Source organism: Sinocyclocheilus rhinocerous, unplaced genomic scaffold (assembly GCF_001515625.1).
Source record: "Sinocyclocheilus rhinocerous isolate Xijiao unplaced genomic scaffold, SAMN03320098_v1.1 scaffold1402, whole genome shotgun sequence".
NCBI classification, from domain to species: Eukaryota; Metazoa; Chordata; class Actinopteri; order Cypriniformes; family Cyprinidae; genus Sinocyclocheilus; species Sinocyclocheilus rhinocerous.
Genome location: NW_015640486.1, coordinates 489,430 through 500,487, shown reverse-complemented (window position 1 = coordinate 500,487; position 11,058 = coordinate 489,430). Strand labels below are relative to the sequence as shown.

The 11,058-nt window shown below is 37.7% G+C and overlaps 1 protein-coding gene across 1 annotated transcript in view; it reads left to right on the top strand.

The window, feature by feature from the left end:
• Nucleotides 1-11,058, top strand: part of LOC107753228 (mitogen-activated protein kinase kinase kinase kinase 4-like) — a 55,188-nt gene that overhangs the window by 6,082 nt on the left and 38,048 nt on the right. The window contains exons 3-4 of the mRNA XM_016569349.1: nucleotides 9,330-9,455; nucleotides 10,922-11,032. Of these exons, the coding sequence (XP_016424835.1) occupies nucleotides 9,330-9,455; nucleotides 10,922-11,032 (237 nt within the window). The remainder of the gene's footprint in view (nucleotides 1-9,329; nucleotides 9,456-10,921; nucleotides 11,033-11,058) is intronic.

The window sequence follows — 11,058 nt, the reverse complement described above, 5'->3', positions numbered from 1 at the left end:
TTATTTAATGAAGAAATATGAAGGTGAGTACCTCACCTTCAGCATTATAATTATTTGACCCACACCGGACAGAGACTGAGACGGTGACGCTGCATGTCGTGTCAAACTCCCTTACACCTTAACCCACCCTTAAACCTACCCAAACCACCAAACCTGTCCCTAGCCTTACCCATATCCACATCAATAGCAGCAAACGTGTTTTGCAATACAATATGACCACAATAAGTACATTGTACTTATTTTTTGATGTAAGTACATAGTAGTTAAGGCCACCTAATATAAAGTGTGACCGATATAAACATCTTCTGGTTTTAGGATGACAACACACTGTTTTTATTTCTTCCTTCAGTCAATTCAGTCACTGGTAAAACACAATAAAACAGTCCTTTGCTTCTGAGATCTAATGTGCATCAATTTCCACAGCTTTTCAACAATATTTTAAAGGATTTTTCAGAGAACTGGTTTGTCTGGAGTATAATCCCGTTGTCACTGTTTTTAGACAGCACTTCCTGTTTATGTCCCAGTTGTTTGCTACAATGTGGCGCTTCGCAGGCATCCTGGAGAACACGAGGAAATCCCCTCCGACAGAAATACCATCTGAAACATGCCAGATTCACAACTCATTCGCTCTTCCACTGTGCATGATGAGCCCCGGGAAACAGCACTCATGATGAGGAGACAGGCTGTTGAGCTGCATGTCCTCGCTCCAGAGCGCTCTTCTTGGAGCTCCTCTTGAAAGCATGGCGTTTGGTGGGATGGTGTAATTGTGCGCTCATGTAAACGTGTGTTAAAGAGGCCATTTCCTCTCCTGATGTTTGCTGAAGTGTGTGTGTCTGAGCCGTGATTTACAAACACGCGCTCATCCAGTCAATTGCATCATGGTTGGCTTTCAGTCGTCCTGTGCTGACCCATTTCCAGCGAAACGCATTACAGCATGAAGAACGAGTGCAGTCTGATCATCAGCGTCTTAAAGCCATAGTTCACCCAAAAATGTTGATTCAGGCATTATTAATGCTTCTCCAAACCTGTAGGACTTACTTTCTTCTGCTTGATATAAAAGAAGATATTTTGAGAAACATCTCAGTGTTTTTTTGTCCATACAATAGACATCAGTGGTCACCAAAATGGATTAATTCTTCAAAATATCTTTTGTGTTCAGCAGAAGAAAGGTCATACAGGTTTGAAACAACGTGAGCGTGAATTAACCATGACGTTTTTGAATGAACAGTCTCTTTAAGTGGAAAGCGTCATATAACACTGCTCAAAAAAAATTAAGCGAACACTTAAATCAATGAATCACAATGAATGAAATATCTTTACTTGTATACATTGTGTAATTCATTGAGAACAAAATGATGTGAAAATGGTCAATGCAAACGAAAGTCATCAACCTACTGAAGGCCAGATTTAAAATCACACAAAAATCTAAGTAAAAACTGAGTCAGTAGTGTTTTTGGCCTCCACATGACTGTAAACATCTATGCATGCTCCTGGTGAGATGATGCATGTCTTGGAGGATCTCCTGCCAGACCCGGATCATCAGTGAGCTCCTGGACAGTCTGTGGTGCTTCAGATGCTCCGATACGTAACGTCCCAGAGGATCTCCATTGATTTCAGATCTGGGGAACGACCAAATTTAAAATAAAAATCTCTTAATTCGCAAAAAAGTTTTTACGCTCACTTGAGGTGGTTTTTGACTTGTGCGAAAAAGGGTTAATGCTAATAATGGGAGATGGAAACGCATTTGATGAATAAATTCATCACACAATGAATAAATTCAGGCACAATTGTTATTATTTTAGCTGTTGACCAAAACATATTCAAGTTACAGTTATATAATGAATACGGGCTTAAAGTGCACACTCTGAGCTTTAATTATGCTCTTTAATATGTAACTCCCCCTTTTTCAAGGGACCATAAGTAATTGGACAGTTGACTCAAAAGCTGTTTCATGGACAGATGTGGGCTATTCCTTTGTTTTTTCTACATCAATTAAGCAAGTACAAGGTCTGGAGTTGATTCTAAGTGTGTTATTTGCATTTGGAAGCTGTTGCTGTGAACCACATCATGCGGTCAAAGATCTCTCTATACACGTGAAACAGACGATTGTTAGGCTTCAGAGACAAAACAGATCCATCAGAGAGATAGCAGGAACATCAGGAGCGGCCAAATCAACAGTTTGGTACATTCTGAGAAAACAAGAACACACTGGTGAGCTCAGCAACATAAAAAGACCTGGACGTCCACGGAGGACAACAGTGCTGAATGATCGGAGGATCCTCTTCATGGTAAAGAAAAACCCTTTCACAACATCCAGCCAAGACAAGAACACTCTCCACACTCTCCAGGAGGCAGACGAGTCTCTGTCAAAGTCTACAATCAAGAGAAGACTTCACCAGAGCAAACACAGAGGCTTCACCACAAGCTGCAAACAAGACCAGATTAGACTTTGCCAAAAACATCTAAAAAAGCCAGAGCACTTCTGGAAAGCATTCTTTGGACGGCTGAAATTAAGATTCTGTACCAGAATGACGGGAAGAAAAGAGTCTGGAGAAGGCTTGGAGCAGCTGATGATCATAGCACACACATCATCTGTGAAACATGGAGCAGTGTGATGCATGAGCATGGCTTCAGTGGCTCTGGGTTACTGGTGTTTGTAGTGATGATGAGACAGAAGACAGAAGCAGCCGGATGAACTCTGAAGTGTATAGAGATATACTCTCTGCCCAGATTCAGTCAAATGCAGCAAAGCTGATTGAGAGGTGCTTCATAGTACGAATGGACGATGACCCAAAACACACAGCAAAAGCAACCCAGGAGTTTTTGAAGTGAGCACAGGTCTCATTACAGGACCTCAGGCCCTCATGACACCCTGCTTTGGTCAGACACATGCACACCAGTGTCCTGCTGGAGCTGTGGCAGTAGACACTTAACATTCAGTAACATCATAACATTTAATGCCACTGACACTATTTGATGAAAACAAAACTTAAACTGAATTGAATAATGACGATATTCTGTTTAGGGCTGCGACAGTAAATCGATGCATTGCAAATCAAGAAATGATTCTGCATCGATTCTGAGATTTTCCGAATGCATCGTGATTCTCTGTCGAATTGATTCTGAGCTTAGCTTTGGACAGCAGATAGCGCTGCATGCTTCAGAAACAGCCATACTCTACTTGCTTCCAGTTCCTTGCACACACTTGAACCTAAAATAATCATTCATAAAGTTTGAAAAGGTTGAAGCGAATTACAAGGGTGTTCACAGTGGGCTGTGTTTACATTAATCTGGCGTCATGAGCGTTTGAGTGTGTGGATAAAAACTAGAGTAGAGCGCCATCTGCTGTTAAAAACTAAGCTCAGAATCCATTCCAGAGAGAGTCACGGTGCATCGATTTATCGTCCCAGCCCTAATTGTGTTGATAGAGCTGCTTTACAGCAGAATTGGGATTTGTTTCATGATGAAGTTTGCATCAATGAATCTTTTATTTTCCTGTTTATTTCTGCGAAGCTGCTTTGAAACAATCTCCACTGGATAAAGCGCTTTAGAAATAAATGTGACTTGAGCAATGCAGAATCATTGACCACAGTGGCAGGAAGAAGTACATGATTTTCTCTTTTGTTTAATAGTGCTGATTATCAGTCTATTATTGTGATGATAGACAGCAGCGCGTCTGTCAGGCTATTTACACTGCTAATGCACAGTCCTGTGTCTATCTTCACTCAAGACACCGCTTCACTTCTACACAGAGCAGAGTGATTGAGACACTGCTGTGCTGCTGTTTCTGAGTAAAGCGAGGGTGTGAGCTCTTCTGAAACCATGTTTTGTAAGAATGATGGAGAAACTGCTCGTCATCTACCAGAAACTTCCCACAAATGCACTACTTTCTTCAGCAAAATCATTTTTGGCAAAAATCTATTGCAAAAATGCAACAATTTCTGATCACACTTCAGTCACGCTCCATTTATCAATATTTACACAAATTCTAGTGTTGACTACATTTGAAAAGGAAAAAGAGTTTCAGCTCCTGTTTTGTATTCTGCATTTTTAATGTCAAGCCACGTTCTTGTCTGTAATACTTTATACAATACAGATCAATTCAAAGCAAATAACACTTATTGTTGCAAAGTTATGAAACGTCTGACTTCAGTTTCAGCAGTAAAAGCTAGTGTGATCATTCAGATCAATTCAGCTGAGTGAGCATTGAGTTCAGATCATGTGTTAAAGGAGTGTAGAGCTGAACCGTTCCCACAAACCCTCAAGCTAACACGATGATGCACGCTTTCTCTTCCATTAGACATCATTTCTCAGAATCATTGCTCATTATGAACATTTCTTATCACGATTAGGCTATAGTGACCAAAATTATCACTGTTATCAGTATTATCACGGTATTGTTAAAATGTGCCGGAAATGTTCAAAAAGTTTGATATTTAAAACCAACAAACAAATAAATTTTTTTTTATTATTATTATTTTTTTTTTTGCATAAACACTAAAACAATAACATTAGCAATGATGTCTGGATTTTAAATGACAACAGTGTATCTAATAGCATGTGCGGAATTTTTAAAATAAAACTTTGGAAAAGTTTCATAAAATTGTAAACCTCACATTTCAGCCTTTAAATAAAGAAAAGTGTTAAGACAAAATGATAATTGATTAATAAATGATGTATTTTATCTGCTCCATAAATAATTCTGGATAGCTTATCTGAATTGTTTAAATGTGTAGAATCCACATAAGCTTGTTTTTCATCAGCCGGTCATAAATGACAGCAGAGCATGTAAATCCGGTCTGTTTTATGTCCAGACAGAAGCTGCACACAGACTGAATGTGAATGTGAGTCTCTGTAGCTCCACTCTCTGACAGCAGGGGGCGCTGATGGAGCAGCAGAAGTACAGCGGTTTACCGTAAACAACACTAGTTTATTAGGTGTTACATGAAGTGAAGATGAAAACAAAATGCCATTGAATCTTCAGAGGTGCATTCATATAATTAATTCATTCATATATTCATTTGTATAATTCCCTCAGCACTCTTTAAACCCTCACAGCTTTTCCACCGTTTTCACACAAATCCAAACTACTCTGCTGCTGTGTGCACCTGTAAAACCCTGCTTTATGCTGGACAGTATTTATTTATCCTCTGTTGTTTGAATCGCGGTAATCGGATACGGATTTAATGATCATTAAAATATGAAACGATAATACTACCCGTGGGGAATTTTATCAGGATTTATGGTCAAACCGAGTTTATGTCTGAGTTCATGTCTCTGCGTTAGTTGCATCGCTTGGCTTGTGTTTCTGAGTCCTGCAACACTCAAGCTCATCAGACAGAAGCATATATTACACATGTAAAAAGAATAAGCATAAACTGCAGTGTGGTGAAGCATCACAGGAGTCTGAAGGTGTGAGGTGTCTGTCTCGTGTCTGGACTCCTGTGGCATGCGTCTGGTTAATCAGCATATAGAGCCTGCACTGCATCTGTGGCTCTGGAGCAGTCTTCCTCTCTCTCCTCTCGTACTCTCAACATCATCAGACACTTCTTTCCTCAGCGTCTCAGCGGTTCATTGCTGTGTTCATGTGAGCCAGTGAGGCATCAGTGGATGAGGAGAAAGAATGGATGAGTGATCTGTCCTCATCATGTGTGCAGGGCCGCATTAACCATCCGTGATTGGCTGTGGAGTAGCTTGACGGACATCGGTAGCCGATCGCCAAAGCCTCACCACGCCCCTCACTTTTTAGCGTTATTATTTAGTGGAGTTTTCCGTAAATTCCATGCATTACCATTAGAGATTAAAACGTCACATTTGAATTTGTTTTACCAATCAAATGCATTTATTATATATTTTACTTTTGAACGAACTGTGCACGTAGCCTATCTATCAGGTGATCGCTGCGCCTAATGTCTGCATTCACCTCTCTTCACTTCATTCTGGTGTAATCTAGAAATGATCATGCAAAGAACAGTCTTCGATAAGTAAAAATGTCAACTATTCTAAAAAAAAAAAAAAAAATTGTAAGAGAAAAAAATGAGGAGAGAGGGGAAAACATCTAAATAAAATAAAATAAAATCTATATACTATAGATGTAGCTATAGTGCTTTTTGTGTTTGAACAAACTCTATAGGCCTAGTATATTCGCTTATGGGTTGAGAAATAAATTTTACGCGTCATGATGTAAGCTTTTCATTTAAACGCATTTTAAGCATTTTGGTTTAAAAACTAATTTAACTGTTCAGGGACATTAAGCAGTGGCAGAATTCATTTAGGTAAACGTGCGCGTTAAGACAGTTTCTGATACTTGCTCATACAGCGCCTGACTAAACTAAGAGTTATTTTTCGTGCCTTGTGTTTAAACGTTCGAATACACATAGTTATGTGTCAAAATGCCTGTCTCCTCGTCAACACAGTTATTTGTGTCTTAAATGAACGTTAATAGTTAAAGATAAAGCATGTGCACTAGCTGGCTATATGACATCCTGGCATTATATGATGAGATTTAAAATTGATATAGTTCACTCAAGTTGTTCTGAACCTGTATGAATTTCTTTGTTCTCCTCAACATAAAAGAAGATATTTTGAAGAATATTCGTAACCACCAGAAAGTTTCTGGTCCCTGTTGACTCCAATAGTGTTGTTTTTCTCTCCATACTATGGAAGTCATGGAGGCACAGACACTGTTTGGTTACCAGTATTGCTCCAAATATATACGTTTGCATTCAACAGCAGAAGGAAACTCATTCAGGTTTAGAACAACAACAATATAACTTTAATTTTTGGGTGAACTATTCCTCCAAAGCAGTCTAATATAGCTGCTGTTGCTGTTTATGTCAATAATGTAAATTAAACATTAGAAAGAAAATCACTCACTGTCCTTGACCGAATCGCTTTTGTAAAATAATGTATATTGAATTAATGCAGTGAAGACTATTCAGTCTATTTGTAGTCTATTTATTTTATACAATATATTTCTTATTCAGTGCTTTAAGTGTTTGTAGGTCAATTTCTTTGTTCTATTGTAATTCATGACTGTTTACTTGTCTTCAGTAAGTTTGTTTTTACATAGGCTAGTATTTTTTTATTTTTATTTTGAGATATTGGAATTGGTAACTTGAATTATGAAACTTTGATTGGATAAAAATCCTATGTTAAGCTATATCATTATTGTGACGGGGGGGCCCTGCAGTAAGTCATAGCCCCGGGGCCCATTGAGGTAATGCGGCCCTGCATGTGTGCCGTACAGACGAGCGCTTCACATGCCGTCTGAGACCAGAGCATCAAAACACCTTTCTCAACAGTTAGATTCTTAATGTTTCTTTCTTAAAGAAGTCTCTTCTGCTCGCCAAGCCTGCATTTATTTGATCAGAAATACAGCAAAAGCAGTAATATTGTGAAATATAATTTCAGCATCATTACTCCAGTCTTCAGTGTCACATGATCTTCAGAAATCATTCTAATATGCTGATTTGATGCTCAAGAAAAATTTCTGATTATTACTATTATTAATATTTAAAACAGATGAGTAAATTTTTTCAGGATTCTTTGATGAGTAGAAAGATCCAAAGATCAGCATTTATCTGAAATACAAAGCTTTTGTAACATTATACTCTCTACATTCAAAAGCTTGGAGTCAGTATAAATAGATTTTTTTTGGGGGGGGAGGGGGTGTTATTATAGAAATTAACAATTTTATTTAGCAAGGATGCTCTAAATTGATCAAAAGTGATGATAAAGACATTTATAATGTTACAAAAGCTTTGTATTTCAGATAAATGCTGTTCTTCTGAACTTTCTATTCATCAAAGAAACCTGAAAAATACTACTCAGCTGTTTTCGACATACTATATAATTACATAATAAAAATGTTTTTTTTGAGCAGCATATCAGAACGATTTCTGAAGATCATGTGACTGGAGTAATGATGCTGAAAATTCAGCTTTGAAATCACAGGAATAAATTACATTTTAAAATATATTCAAATATATTAATTAATAAAAATATTTCACAATGTATTACTGCTTTTGCTGTACTTTAGATCAAATAAATGCAGGCCTGGTGAGCATGAAGAGAATTCTTTAAAAACATAAAACAAAATCACTGTTTTCCCAAAGAACACAAGCAAATCTAGGGCCCTAAATCTGCTTCATGTTCCGCTTCAATATTTCTGTATTCCATTTTAATAGTTTAATTCAACTTCAACTAAACAGTCAACATGTTAACAATTTAAAAATGTATTAAAGTTTTAGCAATAATAGTGCCCTAAGACATTTTTTATTTTATTTTATTTATTTTTTTCAGAAATCCTGTGTTGTTTTCTGGATTCTGTGTTTTTTGATTTGTAATTGTAATTTTATTATCAAAAATGTTGGTAATCGAATGAATGCATACCATTTTAACAATTGAATCAATCTTTCAAGATGTAGTAGTCAAATGAAACGTGAACGATTCCTTTCATTCTTTTGGTAAACAAAGTGATGCACAACAGAGGCTCCTGTCAAGCATGGACAGAAAAGACTTGATATTCCTTTAAAAAAACATGTTTTTGAACTAGTTTTAACATCATTCTTACGTGTAGATCTGCGTTCTGTTGTGCGATAGATCTACAGGTGCATCTCAATAAATTAGAATGTCGTGGAAAAGTTCATTTATTTCAGTAATTCAACTCAATTCTTTATTCTGATGAATATAATAACTCAGGAAACTAGATGAGGTCAGATAAATGTCATTTTGATTCAGGATTGCATGTGCAATAATTCTGATGAATGACAACAACTGTGATTAATATTCACCATTGTGATCATTGAGCAAAAAATAATAATAATAATAACACCTTGTTAGTTTGTACCTGCACTTGTTGATCAGTTAAAAAATATCTATAAAAATGGAAAAGGTACAAGTAAAAAAGCTGTTACAAATCTCAAATTAACGCAGTACATTGTGTCCCGTTTTACAGACCTTTCTTAAAGTGTAGCATACTAACTAACTACCAATACACTGCTTAAAAATAGAATTGTTCAGAAATGTGTAAATGTTCAATAATTCAATAATTCAATGCTGTATGTAAAAATAAATATATTATTTATATTTTAACATTATTATATTTATTTTTTTAGTTTTACTAACACATCTAAATGAACATAATCATATTTTTGCTGAGATTCGAGTGATCTGCATTTCTCGCAATGTCATCACAACGTCATTTAGCAGCTTTTAAGCAACACGTTGTCCTGCCTTTAGCAACGCTCCCTGAAAATGAGTTTGCACCACTGCTCACTGATCTGCTTTAACTGTGCTGTGGCATCTCACACACGTGTCTTCTGCAGGACGAGGAGGATGAAATCAAGCTGGAGATTAACATGCTGAAGACTCACTCCCATCACAGGAACATAGCCACGTACTACGGTGCTTTTGTGAAGAAGAGTCCTGCGGGTCAGGATGACCAGCTGTGGGTGAGTGAGCGAAAGAAACACAACAAGACCAGCCTCCAGCTTCTGCTGTGCTCACTTCTGTTATGAGCTGTCTGGTCATCTTAAAGGGACAGTTCACCCGAACACTCAAGCGTGGTTTTGCCAGTACGCTGAACCTGAATGTGTGTTTTCTGGACTTGTGCAGAGCTCCAGACTGACACTAAATGATCACATTTTGTGTGCTCTTTTATTGCATGTGAGTTCTGTCACAGACCCAGATGTCTCTGTGAGTTAAACCAGTTTAACGAACCAACGCTGACATTCTCAACAACACTGATGCTCAAACATCGTGCCACAATGATCCGCAAATCACCAACTTTACCATGGATTTACTGTAGTAACACTAACTGAAAGCATGGTATTGTGGCAGAAATGTGGGATTTCGGGGATCAACGCTAAGGATTTTTTTCTACTGGCCCTGCCACAAAAATAAAATAGTTGCTGTTATCATTGTTTTTGATCTTGTATTCTAATAAATAAGTAGTGTCTTTAGTGACTGTCAAACACGACTGAATGAATTCAAGGTGCACTTTTTAATTATGCAAAATGTTTTGCGTTTTGGGTTTGTTCTCACGATATTCTTAGCACCATATGACATGGCCTCGAGGACCCTTTGCAAAAATAAAAAAATATACAGACTTTTATATGTGCACGGAAATCCATTAAAGTTAACATATCGGACAGTGCACACTGAGCCATGTGTTGTACTAACATTTAACGGTGTGGTTTCTTGGCTATGCATTAAAGAGACCTAAGGCCTTGAAATATGACACACTGCCCTAACGAAAGCCACATTTTAAACACTTTGTTTACAATTCCAGTCTTTTTTATAGACCCTTGAACTTGGCAAATAGGACAATGCACACAGCTGCATTATGCCATCAGCCCATTTCGTGTCATGGTTTTTCTGCTGCTGCAGAGGATGAGCTAAATTGGACACTAGGCCTTGATATTAGAGGTACTACCGTAAGGAAAGCCACATTTTGAGCAAGTAGATCTCTATTAACTCGTGCGCATCCATGCTCTCATTTGATTCATAGTAAGATGGCAGTGATGCACAAAGGAAATAGGTTATATAAAACCAGAAATTGTAATGCGTAAGCATGCAAAAAATTCCTATGCACATGTGAATAGTTTCTCAAAGGCACAAACAAGTTTCTTGTGTGCATGCAAAAGTCACTTAGCGAAAAACAATGTAAAAACCCTGAAAAAATACAAATATTTACAGATGACCATAATACCAAATATAAAGCTTAATAGTGCTAAAATGTAAAATAACGTCGGAAATGGAAAATGTGAACCCTGTATTTATGAAATACAGTAGTAATCTTATGATCATTCCTGTTCACAACATGTAGGAAAAGCAGAAAGAGGTGAATGAGCAAAGACAGCAGGACATGGGCATGATACGTCGGTGTGGTTAATGTGCGTCTGTCTCTGTGTGTCAGCTGGTGATGGAGTTCTGCGGCGCCGGCTCAGTCACAGACCTGCTGAAGAAGACCAAAGGCAGCTGTCTGAAGGAGGACTGGATCGCCTACATCTGCAGAGAAGTGCTGAGAGTGAGTAAAACATTACAGCGCACTGT